Source organism: Lepisosteus oculatus, chromosome 5, assembly GCF_040954835.1.
Source record: "Lepisosteus oculatus isolate fLepOcu1 chromosome 5, fLepOcu1.hap2, whole genome shotgun sequence".
In the NCBI taxonomy this organism is placed as follows: domain Eukaryota; kingdom Metazoa; phylum Chordata; class Actinopteri; order Semionotiformes; family Lepisosteidae; genus Lepisosteus; species Lepisosteus oculatus.
This window is the reverse complement of record NC_090700.1, coordinates 274,182-295,625: the sequence shown is the minus strand read 5'-3', so window position 1 is coordinate 295,625 and position 21,444 is coordinate 274,182. Positions and strand designations below refer to the sequence as shown.

The window sequence follows — 21,444 nt, the reverse complement described above, 5'->3', positions numbered from 1 at the left end:
TGTTCCTTTGCTGCTATAAACCAGTCAGGTTCACTGGTGATATCAAAATACTATTTTTCTACACAGTAGAAAATGCAATGGAATTTTAAAAATACTTTGATAAATTCAAGACTGGGCAGGTGACATTTAACGTAGACAAGTGCATATTATTCCATGGAGGTATTATGGGAGTATAAACTATAAATATAAGAGGAGAAACCCTGAATATGAAGGAGCATCTTATGAGAAAGCCTCTGGTATTATATTTCTACTTTAGTGGGTTGGGACCTGATTCAAATACTAGAGGAAACATTGAAAACTATGTGCAAGTTCATTTTAAACAGGTTGCATGTTCTCCATAAATGTTGTGGAAGTCTCAAACTAGTAACATATCCATGTTGTAAAGTTGATACCCTGGGTTTTTTCAGTAAGTAGCTGGGTGAGATCCCTAGATCATTTAGCTACTAACATTTCAAGAAGCTAGATGGGCTAAATGTCCTCTCTTTGGTAGCAGGTCTTCAAGATTATCGACTGTACAATCAAATCTCTCCATGTGTTCTATGTTCTTTTGTTTTCCTTTAACATTATTATCAGGGCATTGGATGGATTTGTGTTACTGTATGTGAATAGGTGCTATTGATAATCAGATTAAATAACTTGCTTATTGTTGAATTTTCTTATCTAATGTTTTCCACCTAAACAAGTAGATTTCAGTGTCTGGTAGGTCTTGTTGATTTACATGAAAGTCTCTGACTCATGCCCTCAATTTATTGACTTCAAGAAAAATGTTACCTGATTGTAGTTCAGAAGTTAAAAACATTGTTAGCCTTTGGGTATATTACATTTGTTCTCATATATTTCTCAGTTTTTCTTCACATAACCTTATACATTTTTCTGCTGATGCTGTCATAGCTGAAATTTGGAGGATTACTAGCACTACAGAGAGAATTAAATATCTGTCCAGCTAAGAAGCCTTTCCATATATTATATGTTTATCTTTAAGGCCAAGATCACTTACAATATTTGTCGATTCTCCTTCAATTCAAATCTGATTTTTAAACAGTCATTTAGACAATCAATAACACTGACTCATTATAATGGTCTTTTCCCTTTTTACTTTCTTTGTAATTCCTACCTGGGTGATGGCTTCAGCAGAAAAAGACTAAACTCTGACACAGAGACACATTTTGATTCTCTGGTTTGCAGAATGTCATGGTTTCAGTTCACACTGGCAGCCCTTGTTGAGAATCACATTTGAAACATATTCATATTACTCAAGTGATTTTCAAAAGCCAAGATGAAGTTAAATGCTTATTAACACTCATCTAATAGAAGGCTCTTTACACTTCCAGTTTCATCTGCAATGCCAATCGTGTAGATATGTTTAGCTAATTTTCTCTTTCCTGATTTCTACATACAGGGAGCAGCAAAGGTACTTGATTTTAAATTGAACTGATGTTACTTTTTCTCTCTTTTGTTTTATCCTTTACAGTGAAATGTCACATTCTGGTTGATTAGTCTGGGTAATACTTGCAAAACATCATGTAATCATCTTGACCTTCTGGCTGCTGTGGGAGGCCAAAAAGAGTAGTGGCTTTGTGAATTTTAGTTTGTTCTGATTCAGTTCCATAATTCCCTGATCAGTCTTGCAATATAACACAGTTGACACAGGACATCATAAGGCTGATGTTCTTTGTTGTTTTCCATCTGCATAGCCAATGAATGACCTCCAAAGCTTTTTACAGCTGTGCAAATAAAACAACACAACTGATTAAACTATAAAAAATGGTAGATTTTTAGTCTTTATTTCCTACCTTGTCTCATCTTAAATTTGCATTTTTTTATTTTTTTGTTTTAGAAAATCATTAAATCTTTGAAAACTGTCCCATGCTCGTCTTCAAATGAGTGTGTATGTTTTTAACAATGATCAGAGATCCCAAGTTTTAAAACTACTGGTCTCTGTTGAGTTGGCTCCTGTTGAGTTATTATCACCACCTGAGTCTAAATAAAACCTAATTCAATCCTTAATTACATTCTAAGTAAGATTCTTTCCTCTGTTGTAGTTCGTGTGGGGGATGTAAGGGAAATGTTTTGATCCAGTCTTGCCATGGCAGTCTGTTTCTGACGAGGGAGGTAAACATTCACCTGTATTACTCAGCAAGAACAGCTCCACCCTGAGAAAGTGTGGTTGTGCAAAGGACCCCAGGTGTGCCCACATGGTGGACCCTGAAGTTCACACCAGCTCTGTGTGTCATACTTTGCAAGCTACAGTGTATTATTTTGACCAGGTTCACACCTAGTAAGATGGCATGTTTTGTAAAGGATATTTTGTATCTCAGGATCATCAGACACCTACCATTTTTTAATAAGAAATCTTCCTCCAATGTAGAAATTCTTATGGCATCAAGAATCAAGTACACCATTTCTCCTCATTACATTATGTTGACTGTTTAGCTCCACCCATATCAAGACTAAATGACTGATATAAAAGAGACTATGTTAGCATAGCTCTACATTAGAAAAGCTAAATCCTTCCAGTTGTGTGGACATTCCATTCCAGCATTTCTTTAGGTTACGAGTATCTGGGTCATGCTGATCTACTCTTTGCTTGGGTTCTAAGCTCTAATTGGTGGGGCTAATGAGTGTAGATTCGGCTCTGCTTGCCTTGTGTATGTGTGTGTTTTCGTCATGTGTCTTTGGAAATAGGTCACTGTGACCTAGTTTTTATTGTGCTTGGCCCTGATTGACTGAGACACTGTGCACTCTATCTTAAGAATTTGTAGCTGCATTTTGATGATGTTTTGCATGGGTGTTTGTTATAATAACAGCTGTAAATTGATTTTTGTTCAAGGTGACAGAGGACTGTATTTTTACAGTCTCTTTCTTATAACTGGTCTGTTCATTGGTGGAAAGTTTCAAAGATTTTCCGTTAAGTATGTTTTTGTTATTTACTTTTTACGCAAATCATGTCCGTCTTCTTTTTACCTCTTCTTTTAAGAAGAAACTATAAGTGTTTTACCCAGTTTGATATTGTAAGTGAATGAGCAAAGAGAGTTCTTGGTATATAGATGAGAGATTCCGTATGGTTCAGTCTTCTTTATCCCAGGTGGATGATGCATGGATCACTAATGGTAAAAGGACAGTTCTCTGTAATTATTTTAATTAGTATGTGGAAAATAATTAGTAATTGTTGTCCTTCTCCTGTATATTCAACCTTAACCATGACTTATTGTACTAAGAGTAGTTTTATATAAGCAGCGATACATACAGCAGGGGAAGGTTTGTCACTTATCAAAGCTCAGCACTTGCATAGACACCAGCTGTTATACCAAGTTTAAAGATTACCCTGTCTGTGACCTTGACTTTATCTATAGATCCTTTATATTTACACTGTGCATTTTTAATAACTTGAATGGGTTACAGTTCTTGAACAATGGAAATAATTTATTGTCCAGTGTTTTGGGGAAAATTAATCTCATACCTCTCACGTAAGCAAAATGGTTTTGGATATCAACATTATCAAACCCATGCAGTTACTATCAGGTCCACAACGTTCCCCACAAATGTTAAGACTTTGGTGACCTTCATACTACTGAATGTCTGAAAAGGAGCAAAAGAACGACTTTTCACAGATGATGTAACTTTTGCGTCCACATGGCTTTTTTTGCCAGTGGCTAGTAAAATAATTTAAAATGCTGTCGGATGTTATTGCCTGACATTGTCAGAAGATAATGGATAATTACCTGAAGTACAGTAAAGAGATGCATTACCTTTTTTGTCCAGAGGGGTCCTTTCTGGGCCCATTTAAAACGATGGATTAAGACAGATGCATAAGGTCATTTTAAATCTCTCTTCTGCAATATCGCTTAATATACACATCTTCCTCTCTTCACACGCCATGGCTTGTACGGTTTGGCTCTGACTTAATGGGATTTGTCTTCAGGGATGTGGTGCATTATTAAATGCTGTCTTTGAATTATAATTCTAGTACTTTCAGTTTTTTTTCAATTGGTTCTATATGTCTTCATAACACTCATGTTACTTATTTAGTGCTTTGCATTCCAAAAATTCAAATGGACATCTATTATTTAGAAATTGATTTCCTTAAAAACAACAGTGTGCATAAGCTTGACTACATTTTTTATATTAGAGGGATATTGTTATGCACAGATTTTGCTATTGCATTTTAACACCTGTAATTGAAGACACATTTTTTTTTTCAATCTTTATACCAGTATTCCCAGAAAACTGGTCTTTAAAAGTGTATGTAATAAGGGAAATTACCCAGTAATTACTGAAGATTGTAAAGAGCTGTAGAAAGCACAATTCATAATTGTGAGTGTAACACATCCATGATGAAACTATCATCAGATTTCTCTGGTCTTTTAAAGACGGAATTCCAACACAACTCGGCATCCCCTCATGTTCTCACTGTATTGAAATACATGGTGAGATAACAGGTCTTGCTGTCCCCTGCAAGAAGAATCTGTCACCAGTCTTCCAAGATTCTGTCAGGTATGTAAGGGGGTTTTTAAATGATAATGTTGCAAGATACTGTATAGAGATCTTCTACAGAGCTATTATTTTTAGGAATGATTTATAAAAACCCTGTCTGAATGATACCAACACTTGGTAGACCTGAGGAAAATACCTCTCCTTGTAATAACAGCTGTTAACCCTTTATGAACAGACTTTTGTTCTGTTCAGAAATCCTTGCTTTCAAACATGTAAAGGTGCAAGGAGCGTTTAACTGGCTGTCCTATAATATAGAACAAGGAGAGTCACCTCCCTGAGTATGTGCTGCCTTAGGACAATTAGCTCTGTAAGAGTTAGAATAAATGCCCATCCTGCTGATAGTGGGCGTAAGAACTGAGGACTCCCAGGCCTAATTTGTCTTAAGGTGCGAAACATGTGTTTCACCATAGAAACAGCATTTTTATGTCTTTGTAAGCTAAGCTGTACCAATTTGAATTTTTTAATTTTCAAAAGGAGAAATAGCACCTGGCAGTTTTTTGTTTTTTCAAGCTGGATGTTTTTGTTCCTTTCATTGCAGATGAAATTGTACAGAAATTTTTAAAGTATGATTGAAGATTGAATAGTGTTCAGAGCTCAGCACACAACACACCGGACAAGGGATTTGCTTGAAAGGGGAAAGGGATGGGAAATAGACTTTATTGGAGAGCTAATCAGTGTGAAATAGGATTTAGGCAGTTCAGATTTAATTAACCTTTGTGGAATTCGCCCAGACATGGGGGTTTTCTCCCCTCCTCAAGAAGGACATGCAGGGAATCGCTCCTGGCAGTTCTGCCAGGATCTGGGTTGGAGTCTCACTGTGGCGTGCTGTATTGAAGTGCTGCGGTGCCTGGTCCAGACACAGCCCTGCCCCGATGGGAGCAAGAGGTTTGTTCACACTCCACAGTCTCTCAGAGCAGGTGCCAGCCAAGGTGCCAATTAGTGTAAGAGCCATGTGACGAGGCCACTTGTCTGGACTCAGGACTAAGACTGCTGCAGATCATCTCAGCCTGCCATCAGACAGAGATAATGCCTGTCAGTATGGTTTCCTTGGAGCTGAGTCACTACTGTGCCATCAGAGTAAACGACATACTGGCTCTTGGGTAGACAGGGCAAGTCTGAATTTGCATGCTGTGTGCTGTAAACAGTGGGTCTGCAAGAGGGGAGCAGCGATTAGCCTGATCTGATCAGGGAGACTTTGTGCTGTACAAACAAGAATATCATCAATTGTTTTTGGATCCTCTGAATGGTAACACTTTTGGAAATTAACAGTGATGTTCTACACCTGTTATTACTTTAAGATTTTCCATTTATATGTTTGGTTATGAATGGTCATACTTTCATAAGAATTTCATACATCTTACAGAATTTCATAAAGAGTGTAATTTTGTAATCAATCTTATTTTCTTTAATGAAAGCATTTTCTATAAAACTTGAGTTCAGTCTTTTATAGTCATTGGCTTCTGCTTTAAGGCCTGTTTTCTTTTTCAGAGTAATATCCTATTTATTTAACATACGTATAGACAATAATGTCTTAAGTGTGATGGCATCCCAGTATATCTTTTTTTTCTAAGGAAAGCTGCGAGAATGAATGAAAAACAATCCACACTGTGTTTAACATTTCCAAACTTTTGAACACTACTGTGAATCATTATGCTATCAACGCTACAGCTGTAGGAAGAGATGGTGTCATTTTGAAGTGCAGATAGTGTCTTCTGTCTGTGGGCATTGACACCAGCTATAGCCAGAGCACACTGCGTAATCACAGCTGGGCTGGGATGGCTGACCTTACATTGTTTCATCTGTTGGTTGTTTAGAAAGTGCTTACAAATATATTGCAAAGCATGTGCTTCTACTTCAGTAGCTTTGGGGTGTAGAGAAGTCAGTGCAGCACTTGCAGTCTTTCAAAAGTGTTGAAAAGAATGATTTATATTTACTTGTAGTTTTGTATAGTGCAGTGAAGCAGAATATCCTCTTTTTTCTTTATTATGTAGTGTTCATTTAATTGTACTAACCTTTTTGAGTAACTAAATGAAAATAGATAAGTCATTTCCTCTTTCTACAGTCCTTCCAGGCGCTAGAGTTCATGATCCTGGTATTAACACTGTGTAGACAATGCATTTACGAGATTTATCTCGCAAGATTGTATTAATACATTAGTGAGCTATGGTCTGTTTATATGTGCAATTAGTCATCTCAGCTACTTTGGAATTTCTTAAACATTTCTTTATAGCTGATTTGGATTTTTTGTTGTGCTGTTGACAGTCTATAATGTACAACCTGATAAAAATACCACAATATTTGGCTTTATCAATCCTAAAAATTGATAACATAATTGGGTGCCCAGAGAAAACATACTTAGATTATGGGGGAAAAATAAATTATGGAAAAAGCAATACATATATATATTACACAGGTGTAAATATTTGTGGCAAACATATTAAGGATGTTCTTGAATTATGTCTGCTGTACACTCAAAAGTGTTTTTGTTTAAATTGTCAGCTTTTTAAAAACATCTCCTTTTGATTGTTTATTTTCATTTGGCTTTGTTCCTTGTACATATTACATTACGTTCATTTTCTCCCTAATGTGGCCCAAGTATCGGAGGCACACCCGGTGCATAGCTATGGTGCTGATCTGTTGTGCAAGTGACAGCTGGGAAGCAGGAGAAGCTGTTGTGTGAGAACTCGTGTTGGTGCACGAGTGTCGCTCATCCAAGAGAGTGATCTCTTGACTGCGAAACACAAGTTAGAGAGCCATTAACCTCCATATACATCGAAGCCACTAGGGTGGTCTCAGCTGTGCAGAAAAAGGCATAAGGTGATGCACATTAAAGACAGAAATAACATTGTTTTGTTAACATACATATAGTATGTCTGTAAACATACTATATTTGAATAACATGTTTGCAAGGTTATTTCTTTTTTACTTTTCAAAGTTTCCAACTTCTTTTTATAGCTCCATTTTTTCTATTTTTATTGATAAAGATTTTGTGTCAACTGGCTCTCAGGAAGTTAGGCATATATTATGTGTATCATCTGTTGTTATTATTATGGCAATTAGTTCACTTTCACAAAGTAGGTCACAGTTCACCACTAAACCTGAAAACAATAAAGGCTTATGTTTTGTTGTTTCCTGCACAAGTAGACCAAGTCTAGTATTTGTTCTTTTAACAGATGGAAAGTTAGGGATCAAAATTGTCTGAATTCTTGACAGATTTTCCAGATTAATGTAATTAAACATTATCACTATTAATACATTCGGTGCTATTCAACCACCTCCTGTCATTTCATAAATACATTTTTTAACCAGATCTTTTTAAAATAAAACTTTCATAATCTTTTCTTTACTTTTGTGGGAAAACAAAAGGGCATTTTTTACAAAAGATTTGTTGTGAAACTTAAAGTATCGAAAACCTGGATTTGAGAATTTCTACAGCAGCCAAAAATGTATAAGTTTACATTCAACAGCAGAATAGAATACTCTGAAATTGTGTTTAATCACTGGAATGTTCTGTTTTAAAAATCAGTGCTTTTCATAGTCTGTTCTTTTCTCTTGTCTAGGTGTGTCTCTCCTTCAGCCTGAGGGCAGGAGTGCTGGAAGGTATCTGTCAACTCATAGACCTTCCTGATTCTCCAATCAGATTTCAGACTCATCCACAGTAAATTCATGCATCACAAGGGCTTTTGTGAAACCCTGCTGACTGCTCTCTAGCCGCTGGAATATATTAATGGGACACCATTGTGGATGGAGGATTATGAAAGTTTCACTGCTACAGAAGGATGTCAGCTGGATAGGCTGCTAAAGACACTTGAGTCTGCTGTATTAGACATTCTTAATTTTTGTGTTTTTGACTAAAATTGATTTTGTGACTTTTATGATATCAAAGGCAAAACATATCTTTGTTGGGTTTTTTTTTAGTTGTTAATTTCAATATAATTCTGAGGAGTTTTTTAAGTACTGGTGACATACCATACAAGGGAATCCTACTATTGAACATGACTCATGGGGAAGAGCCTGGCTCTGAGATGCACCAGGATTCTGCTGTTTTAACTTATCTGGAAGGTTTACTAATGCATCAGGTGTCAGGCAGACAAAGTGCCGCAGCAACAAGACGATCTGATGCTGGGCACAGTGAGAGGAATCAGAATAACAAGACAGTTGGAAGCCACCAGCTGCCGAACCACAGTTCCAATCAGGAGGATAGGAGTGTTCCTCTTGGAAGGGCTACACAGCACCTTAAAAAGGCCAGACTGCTGCGTTCCTCTGAAGCTTGGAATGGGCCTGAGACCCAGCAACTGCCTGCTTCTGTGGTGAATTTAAATGGGCAGAACAGGGATCTGCTAACAGGAGCTCTGGACAGTTCTCCCAAATGCAAAGCAGAGAGCACTCTGCTGGCATCCCTGCTCCAGTCATTCAGCTCCAGACTACAAAGTGTGGCACTGTCACAGCAGATAATGCAAAACCTAAAGCAGCAAGATAACCTTCAGAGTGATAAGAGCACTCAGGTGGAAGATGAAGCCCTGAGATGTTATGGAAGTGCATCCAGTCGCTTGAAGGGCCTGCTGAAAAAGAACAAAATGCAAAACCACAATAGTGTGCCTTACCAACGGAGAAACAGCCAAGAGAGGTTTTCTGATTCACCTGAAGCGTCACAGAGCAGCGTTCAGCCTGCTGCTAGGGACTCCATATCCTGTGCAGCACGTTTGAAAGCCGTGGCCAGCATCGTGAAGAACCGGTCAAGCCCTACGTCTTCCCCAAAACCCAGTGTTGCCTGTAGTCAGCTGGCCTTGCTGCTTTCCAGTGAAGCGCATCTACAGCAGTATTCCCGGGAGCAGGCCTTAAAAGCACAACTATCTGGCCGGTCGGCCAGTGAGAGACTCGCAGCAATGGCCACACAACAAACACAGGATATAAAGCAGTCTAGCATGGGACAGCATCAGGTGTCCGCGGATATAGTCAACCCATTAAATGGACAAAATGGAACACTGCCACAAACGGTAGATTCCAGTAAACCTAGTCCATCACCCATTCAGGGGCAGAGCAGAGTAAACAGTTCCCAACGGTCTCTGCATTCTTTTAGGGACAAACACTCCTTTGACAGACACAGCTCAAGGCCCTCTCCAAACTGCAGCAGCTTGCTTTTGCACCTTTTAAATAACCACAATACACAGAAATATACCAATGGCAACAGCCTCATGGAGGAAGATTACAGTGTTTTTCCAAACCACAGTTCTCCGCTGCGGTCGGAAAGTGAATATTCCAACCTTGAGAACAGCCTCACAAAAGACAACAGTGATGCTGAGAGCTCACACTCAAGCTGTTCTCCAATAGACCTGTCCGTGAAGGGCAGGGCCAGTGGCTCAGGGTTAGGTTCTTCTTCGTCTTTAGATAAATTAACAGAGACCCTAATAAGTAACTGGAACCCTGAGACTTCTAGTCATAAAGTCACAGAGGCCAGAGAAAGTGAAAATAGCTCAGTTATAAAACCTCATCATAAGGTCACACTTCTGCAACTACTCTTGGGTCACAAAAATAATGAAAAGGTAAATAAAAATTCAGATAACCCAGATTTACAGAGTTGCACCACCTCTAAACCTAATTGTCTGCCTACTGGCAGAGTAACGCCAAGCAGTAGGTTTGAAGAAACAAGGACAAGAAACTCTCCAGATGCACTGTGTTTCAGAAAACTGCAGTCCTTGCCTGTATTTTCACAAGAACAAGACACAAATGGCAGTGCATCTCCCTACAGTTTGAGCCTGTCTCCTCAGGTGCAAGCCATCCCTTTGGATCTGTGTAAGGCTAAATCCCACTCCAATGAAAACGTGGAAGAATCCTCCTTTAGTGCTAGTAAGTTACTACAAAACTTAGCTCAATGTGGGTTACAGAAGTCCATTCCATCACCACCTGTAGAGACTTCTGTGTCTCCTGGAATAAGGCAGACATATGAACCCAGAACAGACAAGCCAGTGGCTTTGCTTGAGAGACTGAATGCCCCACTCACAAAGAACAAAACTACAGTTTTAGAGGAGCCACTGGTGAATAGTATGAAGCTTCCTTACGTGATGGATCCTTCACCTTCTGTTTCTGAGATTGAGAACCTACTCGAGAGGCGCACAGTCTTGCAGCTCCTTTTGGGAGCCACCACCAGCAAAGAAAAGGCAAGTGGCAAGAGGAAGAGACCAGTGGACAAAGGAGACAGTTTAGATAAGCATTCTGACCCATCCCCAGGCAGTGGAAACTCATACGAGCCAACGTTGGACATTAAAATAAAGACTGAGCCACGAGATGAGGTCCATCTATCTAATACCAATGGTGAAGAAAAAAGAAGTCAGGTAGAGGAGAGATTGAATGGGGGAAACAACCCTCACTCATCTAACCAGAAAGACATTAAATCAGAGGTTTTATCTGCAGAAGCTATTCCGAAAGATGGCCTTCTCAGCCAGCTTTTGAAACACCCACCCAGCACCTATCAAGTGAAAAACCAGGATGTTTGCACTATCAGTGGTAAAGAAGGGCTGTCATTAAATCAGGGGCCAGCTATCCCTAAAAAGAGGAAACTCTGCATGGGAATGGATGAGACCTTGAACACTGAGCCTTGTATAAGAGCAGTCAGTGCTGTTCAGAGGGATGGAAGCAGTGAGCCTTCTGGGTCTAGGACTTCTGATGGACGAAATGTCCACAATGAAGTGAATCGCCTGGAAGCAGATAGTCTGCTACAAGTTGGATGCCCTGTGAGTGAGTCTCTGCCAAAAGATGGGAAAGGCTTCAATGTGCTGAAGCAGCTTCTCCTGTCTGACAACTGTCTAAAAGATATATCTCTGCCAAGAAGTGCCACCAGCCCTTCCATTATTCAGGCTAACTGCAAGATCAATGGGAACATCCCAAGCAAGTCTGGCTACAATCATGACTTTGCCGTTTTGCAGCATAATTCTAGTCCCCAGGGTCCAGTTTCTCTGGACTTTAAACCGCTGAGTGCTGCTTCTGAAAGGAGCAAGCCACCAGGTTCTCCCTGGGGTTACCATGCAGCTCGACAGGATTCTCCAAAACTGAACCTCATCCCTGTGAAAAGAGAGCTGGAAGGCCCTATTCAGTGGGTTATCAGTGGGGAGGAGAAGCAGGACCCAAGCATCGATTCCCCAAGGCTGACTAAGTCTAACCCAATTTTGTACTACATGCTGCAGAAGGGCAACTCCCACATTGGCAAGTTGAGAAAGGCAGAGGCTCCAGAGTGTGAAATGCAGGTTAAGGTTAAAGAGGAGCCTATGTCTGAACTGGATGCTTACAGCCACCGGCTGCGCCTGAAGCATCATCACCAGCTCAGCAATGAGAAGCAAGGAAATGAAACTGAGAGTTTTAATAGGACAGTAGAAAAGTGCTAGTTGTTGGTAAGAAGAAAGGAAAATAGTCCTTCATTTTGACATGTAATGCTCTTTTTCTTTTGTCTGTTGTTTTGTATCACACTGGTTTGCCTTGATTATTTAATCACTTTTTGAGGAAAAATACAGTGCAAAAGACAACAGAGATGTTAAAGATGTTAAACTAATGAAGCACTGAAAATTAGTGAAAAAACTGAAAAGTTTTTTACATGTACCTTTAAGGTAGATTTTCATACTTGTCCAGGCTAACTAACATGATGAAGGAAATTGTTCTAACACTTCTGTCAAATGTTAGAATGCCTATTACTCAAGTGGAAATAGAAAGAAATATAACTTTCTATTAAATTTGGCCAAGTTTGTAGGACGATTCATGTTAGAATTCAGTGGCGTGGAAATTTATTTTTAAGTTCCTAGACACTGTCGTGCCATTTATCTTTAGTCTGGATTCATTCATATTTAATGTAGGGATAATATTCTGTTGCATATATTTTTTAACGGGTTTTAATGAGAAGTTCTCATTATTTGTTCTTCCCATAACAATAATACGACCAGGATCATACTGAACCATGCTTAATATTGTTAATCGCTGCCTGCAAATGTCCGTGTTTGTACGGTGTCCTGTAAAGACACTTTCAGCTTGCAGAAGAGCTTCCCTCAAGAATTCCCATCACTTCCCTGTGTTGCTTCAGGAGATTGATTTGTTAGTGATTTTCGATATTTTATTTTCTAAAGCATCTTTAATACAGAACATCAGTAGATATTGTCGAAAGAGAAAGTGATGACCTGAAAATTGCTCTTTATCTTATGAGTCAGATTTGGATCTGCATTAAAAACAGTTTAAGGAGACTAATTTTTGAAAATCAATCTTACAATCAAGTATGTTGCTGACAATGTCTTATAAACAATGAGATAGACCTTGTCTAAAGCTGCTGCCATGCAAGAGTATGAATAATTTTTACATCTTACATTTGCCTGAGGTTGATCGATATGTGTTGTGGTTTATCAGACTAAAGCCCCACTGTAGACATTGTATAGTGCACGCTGCAAGAGACACGTTGATTCAAATGCTCTTATTAGAATTTCATGTATGCATCTGGATGTTTTACTATAAAAGTTAAAATTGTTAGAATGCAGGAAAGGGAGTGGGAATTTGTAATCACTGAAATAACAATATTGCTGAAGTATCTTTCACCAAGAAGCCCACAGCTGGCCTGATTGTGCCTAGATGCTTTTCTCTGGTACTGTTACAAATCAGGGCCCTCATGGGTGAGCGAACATCCATCATGGAGCCTTCTTTTCTGAGCGAGTGATGGGTGGAACCATATAGCCAGGCAGAGTGTCTTGAGCTAGGAAAAGAGGAAGACACCTTGGAAATGTATCACTTAGGGATTTTATTTTTTGTTTGGAATTAACCCATCTGTATTGACGGGTGTTATTTAGACTTAGCATGTGAATGTTAGAATGTTCAATATTTTTATTATTTTTATTTTAGGCATTTATTCCGTTTATTCTGAGAATGTGTGTGGTGTTTCTACTGACCCCCTAGTGTGATAACTGTGCCAGGTAAAAAACTGAATTTAGAAAGCCACTGTGGCTTATGATGTGGCTGTATGTTTAATTTCTAAAATGAAAGTAGAAAACTTGAGCAAGTTAAAACAGCTCACAAATGAGGGGAGGCTTTTCGGCCCAACTAGCTCATTAGATTGCTAGTAGCTGATTGATCCGAGATTCTCATCCATCCATCCCTCAATGAAGACAGGGTATCAGCTTTGACAACCTGGCTGGGTAGCTTGTTCCAAACCCCTGCCACCCTTTGTGTAAAAAGTGCCTCATGTTCTCATTTTAAATGAACTTCCCTTTTAGTTTCCAACTGTGTCCTCTGGTTCGTGTTTCATTGTTGATTATGAAGAAGTCCATTGGGCTGAGTTTCACAATTTGTTTTGAGCCTTTTAGATACTTGAGTCAGATCCCATCGTATTCTTCTCTATTCTTTTAGGCTTGGGGAAGGACACTCCGTTAAGCCTGAAAGTGTATCTGAACACTCATCTTAGAAATGATTCCAGAGCAGCAATATATTTTTTTGTAATTTGGCAACCAAACTTATACACAGTATTCAGTGAGATCTTACTAGTGCATTTTATTATTTAAACATCTCTTGATTTAAATTTGACACCTTTGACCTTATATCCCACTATACTTTTTGCTTTCTTTATTGCTTCCCACATTATTTAGTAGATGAAGGCTACAAAATGTGGATATGAACATGCAAGTCTTTTTAATCCATAGGTTCTTCAAGCTCAGTGTTTCCCAACTTGTATTTATAGTTCTGAATTGAACCTCTTGCATTTCCATAGTGTTTTCTCCAGTGTTTGGTAATTCTCCTGTTTACCTAGTTTACTATACATATTTCAACAAATAGCACCACTGGTCCTTACACTCAAACTTGTGGTATTCCACTCTTTATATCACCCTAAGAAGCATTCAGAGCTTATTTGCACCTTCTGTTTGGTGTCCATTAACCAATTCTTAATCGAAATACAAGCATTACCTTGAATACCTGACACTTGCAATTTGGGAATTAACCTTGTATGAGAGACTTTATCAAAAGCCTTTTTAAAATTTAAATAAATCATATCACATGCCATTTTATATCCATTTCTGTTGATGCTTGATCAGATCATTCTATAGCTAAGTAAGAAAGACTTAACATTGTTTCCATAGCTTTACATTTCATTGAAATATGACCTTTCTGGAATTTACATGAATTGGTTTTGCCACCTTCTGCATGCTTGCCACAAGAGGTCTTTTCCACTCAATGGGTATTAGTCCTGTCTGAAGTCTCTTCCTTGGCGTTACTATGTAACACAGAATAAGGTCTCCTAGAGCAGTGTTGATTTCTTCCTTGGTTAACGCCTAAGAGACATTTCCCTTTCATTATCTGAAAGTTTCCCATTTCCCAAGTGAAATTGTTGATTACCCATATATTGTTTAACTGTAGTTATCGTAAGATAATGTAATAACCAAACCAATCCTGGAAATCTTAAATATTTTTAGTTCTTATGTTCTCATTTTGTCTGTGAGAAAAATGCCCCATTTACATCTAATATGGTGTAACCTATGTGATACTTTAATAAAACCCATTGACTCTGCCCTTGGTGTTTTAGAGAGCATGTCTGCCACTGTTAACAATGGTGTAATGGATAATAAAACCTTTCAGAGGTGTCACAATATAAACCTCAGACCCACATTAGCATCGCATGGAAGTGATGAATGACACAAAGACTCAAGCATATCTTTCTGACAATCCCAGTCATAGAGGCAGAACAGCTGAGTATTCCTGATCATTCTTGAGATGGGATTATTTATTGAATTTATTATTTTTAACCCTGAATAGTGCAGAAAGATAATCTGAAATGGTAACACTTTGTTAATGACAAACTTTTCAAGTCTTAAGTATGACTTTTTTTGTTTTCTTTGAATGTCGGTCATTCATATGCAGTCTCTTTACGTTCTACTAGGTATGAAGAGTGATTTTGTAAAATCAATTATATTTGTGTAAATAGTACTTTCATTATGAAAGATAACTATTTTGTATTGTTTAAGAGAAAGATAATGTACTAGTTTTCAACTCCCTGAGGTGATGTAAATTGTGTAATATTGTATATAATATGACAGAAGGTGAACTGTTTCTTTTGCATGTGTCTCTGTTGTATGCTTATGATTATCTTTGTTCTGCAACATGTTATGTTCTGTCAGATGCTGTACACCGCTGCCTGTTGCATGCAGACGCATGGGGGAAAACCTGTGCATCACTCCTGGCTGTGGGGAAACTGAAGTCTTAATCTAGGTCTTTTATCAAGGAGTGCTCATGACTTTAAATGTGATCAAAGACAGTATGTAAAATTATACACGTTAACAAATATTTAAACTTTGAAAACTAATGTGCGTTAAATATTTCCATTTATTGCTTTGTTTTTTACTGGCATCAAACAGGAGTGGTTTACCAGTTACAGTGTGTGCTTTGCCAGAGGAGCAGGGAGCAGGATAACTCACTGTACAATATCAATGTTAAGATTAAAAAAGACATTTGTGTCATGATGTTGAACCTTCATTCCACGTGATGAGCTGAAAATGTTGTCTTTTTTCCTTTTTTGGGGGGTGTTAACTTCTTGCACAGATTTTAAATAAAGTACTAAAATGCACAGTTTGAATAAATATGTGTGTTATTGCCTTTGTTAAAATTTATTTTGGATGTGGACTGACACAATCAAGCTGCCTCTGTTCTTTTCATGTGGCAGTAAATTACTGTATGCTATGCAGATAGAAGGAAAAGAGTGACTACTTTTTTTGTGATAGGAAACTTTCCTTATTTCTTCTAATGAATTTCTGGAATTAAAAAATTACCAGTCTCAGATCAGCTCCATGATCAATCATTAAGGTTACATTTACATTTTAGGTTTATTTCATGTAATAAGTTGATTACAAACTAACTTTAGGAACAATTCTTAAAATTCACATGGTTACACCTTCATTTATGAACAGATGTCTCATGCCCTTGTTTTAAGAATATTCTACAGAAGACTATAAAATTTAACCCAGACTAAATACTGAAATTCAGCTGGCCTACATTTCAAATTAAGCCTGAAGTTGTGACCTTAATTCCTGCTGGTTTCTTTGACTAAACACAAACACATGAGCACATGCAAAGTTTAAAAAGGCAGTTCTGTTCATTGGCTGGGTCAGCACTGAAGCAGGTCACCAGGCTCCATAATCGACCCAAATCACACACAGCAGAATGTGTCAATAAAATGTCAAGCACTCCTTGGGGCTTCTGTCTTAGTCCGATAGTAATAAAGCAGCGAATGATTGATTCAGAAAACTACACTTTCAAACTGTGATGAACTTCTGTTCAAAGTGATGAGGAATGTAGGGGTTTGTGGGCTCTAGTCTTCTTATTGAAAGAAGTATGAAGAAAAAAACAGCAACAGCACCCTGTCCTAGAATGACAAATCCTACAGGAAGATATCAAAAGATGTACACACAACTCACAACCTGTTCAACTTACACAAGAACGTGTGTGTGTCCTGTTAATTTTGGCCACATCACACAAAACAACAGCAATGCATGGACAAGGCAGAGCAAAAAATCTCATAGGATCTTCGAAACATGGAGTTTTGAGTTGTACAACCTAAATAATGCAGGGTTCAGGAATATTCTTTATTGATTTCTGCCATACACATGTTTGTGAACATGATAACTAAAGGCCTCTTTAAGTCATTTAAATCAGGATGAGGCTAATGGAATGTGTGCCAAAATTATTTTCACACACACCTCATTTGCTCTGTGCCAAATATATACGATAGTTCTGTATGTTGTGCAGACAGTAACTCACAATGCTCATGTTTCACAAAGGTGTGTCTTATTCAATTATTCTTCTTGAAAACAAGAAGTGTTGAGTCGATCCTCGTGTGATGAGAACAGCTTCACTGTTGTGTGCTTGTTGGTCTCTGTGAAGAGGAGCTGATTAGAGCAGATCTGCACAGGATAAGTAACTGTGAGTATGATGTCTTTGACATTTTAGCAGCTGAAGCCCCAGAAGTAGGTCATGGTTTGTTCTGTGTGTGCTTGTGCTCGTGCATCTGTCTGTGTCACAGTCGAGGTTTTATTCCAAGGTCAGGATTTATAAGTAAAAATAGGCTGGGGGCACATTTAGGGAGGGGGTGTCCAGGTCTGCGTCAGCATTGCTAAGCTTTTGATACCAAGTTATTCCAGAAAACTGTATGTCCACTTCATGCAAACTCTAAACAGTTTCTAGTAGCAACAAGGGCCATGTGCACAGGGATAGTTTCAGAGATCTGCATATCTAAAGCCATATTGGCTAGTTAAGAAAGATACAAATAGTCCAAAAAATTCTTATACAGCTCTTCTCTGCAGAAAATCAATATCCTTACTTGTCTCAATTGCAATGTCTCTTAGCCTCTGAGTTCCAAGTTTAAGGAAACTTTGATGTTGTATCTGTATTACTATAGAGTAGAGTAGAGTTTATTGTCATATGCATGTGCAATGAAATGCTTAAAAACTTATTTTTTGCAATGTTTTTGTCAACATAGTTTGTTTAAACTTACAGTATAACCAAGTACATTTTAATCAGCTTACAGCACAGATAATTTTTTTTTGACAGTGTGAGAGACTAGCATTCCCAGTTCAAACCACAGTGCACACAAGCGGCAGCCTTTGGCCAAGTATGGGGCAGGAGAGTTCCAAGGACACTTGTAGCACTATTGTGTGTTGAAAGCAGAAACATCTGAAAGCTGCTAAAACATTTTTACTTAAACTTCAAACAGCCTTTTCAATATTATCATTTGCATACATACTCATATGGAAAATAGAAGGTTGAGAACATAAGAATTTAAACCTATCTAGCTCATTTGGTTGCTAACAGCTAATTAATTTGTGGATCTTATCGACCCTTTGTTTTAAAAGAAGCCTGCATATCTGTTTCAACATCTTGTCTGGGTAACCTTTTACCAGACCCCCATAGCACTTTGAATAACCCTGTTCCTAACTAGTGTATAATACTTGCTTTTTGGTTATGAACTATATTTCCATCAAAGTATATTCAACCCTAACCCTGACCTTACAGGGCTTATGGGAAACTATGGGAAAACCATTCAGCACATCTAGTCCATTCCTTTATTAGCTAATTGACCAATGAAACTCATCCAGCTGTTTCTTAAAGCAGGCGATGATAACGGCTTTGACAACAGGGCTGTGTAGATTGTTCCAGACACCCACAAGTCTGTATGTAAAAACCCTCTGTGCACCTTCTGTTCTCACATTTAAATGTGAATGGTGGGGTGTTTATGAATGTCAGCAGTGGAGATTCAGTCTCTTCCTCCACTGGCAGTGCCCCTGGTGGGGGTTGTAAAGGGGAGCTCCGGACACCTGGGGAGTCTGAGAATAGTGAAAGTAACAGTCACATCACAGTACTCTTAATTAAATAACATGATCACATTTTATATCTAACCGAACATGAGACAATTTTCTCCTGCAATGCAATGGATCTGTGTTTCCTAGGGACTGTTTTAATACAGTTTATTCTTTGGTGAAAATTATGTATACTGGCCACATGGAGCACTTCAACTTAGGCAAGTTTTTTTTAAAAGGAATGTTGTTAAGAATTATTCATCATGACAAATTTAACTATGGAATGCAATTTAAATAACTTTAAAAATGGTGATGAGTGGTATCCCAAACAATAATAACAATATTTATGCGACTTGGGCATTTATGTGAACTCTTGAAAGTAAGGTCCTATGACATCGGGTCATGTTCCAAAGCTGATTAAAACAATACAAAAAACTTTTTAAATTGTACAAAATCAGTATTAACCACTCTCAAATGGTAGAATAGATTTTTATATCATCTTATCTTCACATAACAGAAAAATACCCACTTATTAGAAGCTCAAGTACCACCTGAAACACAATGATGTACCATTTTCAGGTCATTTGTATTTCTATAATGAACTCAGGAGAAGAAAAAAAAAACCTTTCATTATCTACCAAAAATCACAGAGAGCATGAGGAAGTCACAAGAGGACAGAAATGAGAATATTCCAACAATACATTACTATCACAAAAGGAATTTACTTGAACTTTGCTAACCCATTCTCCTTATAAGAACCTTGTGTTTATATTTAGATTGATTTTTTGACAATGAAAAATTAGTCAAGGCATATGAAAACTACCAAAATCTATTGTAATAAAATAATTTGTAATTAATATAATAATTGCAAAAGGATAGGATTAGAGATTAATATTTGAATATAAAAATAAATTGTGTGTAATTCGTTTTACAGAAAGGGAACTTGCACAATCCAGTAGGAACAGGGTGTACTGACATGACAGCAGTCCCATCAGTTCAGCCACACCCCTGAGCCTGCAGAGGACAAGTGTCTGTCTGATCATATACTGGATGCTTCTCTGTGCTAGAGGGCTACAGCAAGTTATTTTGTGACAATGTAAATCTGTTGGAATGTTAACAATCTTCTTCTTTACAACAACCCAGTTTATGTCTATTCATTATAGTTTATTCAGTTTTTGTACTAAAGCCAGTGGCCCTGAGATCCTCACAGCCTTAAAAGGAGGCCCTTTCTAAAGACCCTTGTCTCCCGACATCTTCATCATTAATAAATGTAAACGCAATTCAAGTTCAATGTGCTTTCGGTTTGCTCTTGATTGGGACGATACCTCTCTCAGGACAGAAGCTCAGCAGCACAAAGGTTAAATTAGAACTTGCTTTGCACAGGAATGAGGGAGCATGTGTATGCTGGGAGAACAGTAACAACTTGTCTGTGGTTGTTTTTTTGGAACTGTACACTTCCCCCCTTTCTGACTTCCACTTTATTTGATCTTTCAGAAGCTACCCTTTCCTTAAACTTCCAGTAACCTTTCATCCCTCCGTGAACTTTTCCTTCAGTAGATGTTTATCAGACTTGAACTGCAAATAACCCCTCACTTCCTTCAGCTGCAAAAAACGTTGAACTAATCAGTCACAAGGTTAAAACTAGGCTAACTTTTAAACTCAACAATCCTCTTTTTGTCTACATTTTTTTCAACAAAGGAAAGAAAACATGCAGCTATTGCCTTGAATCTCCTGGTCAACCCTAATGGCCAGGAGCTTAGCGCTGTATAGAATTTGATGGTTTACTTGTATTCCAAGTGCTGAAAATTGAATTAGGGGACTCTTGGAAATTCAGAACAGAACCTTGATTTGCACAATACTTTATGAGGAATTTATACTGCCTGCTCCCCTTCAAAGGCAGCATAGTGGCTTGGTGCTTAACACTGAATCCAGTCAAGGGTTCCTGTCTGTGTGGTTTTTACGTTTTCTGTAAACTTCAGGCAGACCTTCTTCAAACCTGCCATGAACTTTACTGTAGGTGTCCATTATCTCACTGAAGCACAAGAGTAAGTAAATTGGATCCTCACCACATCCAAACTGTCTGAAAGTCTGCAGGTAGCAAGAAGATGCATCTGTGTTGTACGTCTTAGCTACAACATTTCATTCCGTTCACCTGCAGTCCAGGTAGACGTTTCCAGACATCATTCACATGACTAACTCTATTTTTGTCACACCATACTGCTTTAAAAGGTGGAAAGACAAATCTTCGTAAACCTTTGGGAAGTTTACCACGGTGATCTTCTCATGACATGTTAATAGTATTGTCCTTGACATGTTTCACCAAAGCCACAAAACATGTCATTGTTTCCATCTGATTTGCATATTAAGCCAATTCTGTACATACATGTACAAGCTCAATCTGTAGTTAAAGGATTTGCCTTAGATTATTATCAAATGATCCTTAATTATTTAGGAATAAACTTCAGTATTCATCCAAATATTGCTACTTGCCACTTGTAAAACTACACATATTTTGCTAATCTAGTGCTCTTTCTAAAAAGAGTGTCCAAACCGGACCAAGTAATTATAGACCAATTAAGTTTGACTTATTTTATTGAAACTATAATTTTCACTATAATTAAAAACTATGCTTCAGGATTAACTGTAC

General features: G+C 38.0%; 1 protein-coding gene across 7 annotated transcripts in view; it reads left to right on the top strand.

The window, feature by feature from the left end:
• The window catches only part of nrip1a (nuclear receptor interacting protein 1a), a 41,275-nt gene extending 25,203 nt beyond the window's left edge, over nucleotides 1–16,072 (top strand). For 5 of the 7 annotated variants that reach the window (XM_006627853.3, XM_015341361.2, XM_015341364.2 and 2 more), the window contains one exon: nucleotides 8,055–16,072. In XM_006627853.3, coding sequence (XP_006627916.1) covers nucleotides 8,490–11,873 — 3,384 coding nt within the window. In that variant the 5' untranslated portion in view covers nucleotides 8,055–8,489 and the 3' untranslated portion in view covers nucleotides 11,874–16,072. Of the gene's footprint in view, nucleotides 1–4,370; nucleotides 4,495–5,225; nucleotides 5,380–8,054 lie in introns of all 7 variants that reach the window. The other 2 variants (XM_015341360.2, XM_015341363.2) reach the window with 2 other exon arrangements.
• Nucleotides 16,073–21,444: the final 5,372 nt, after the last annotated feature.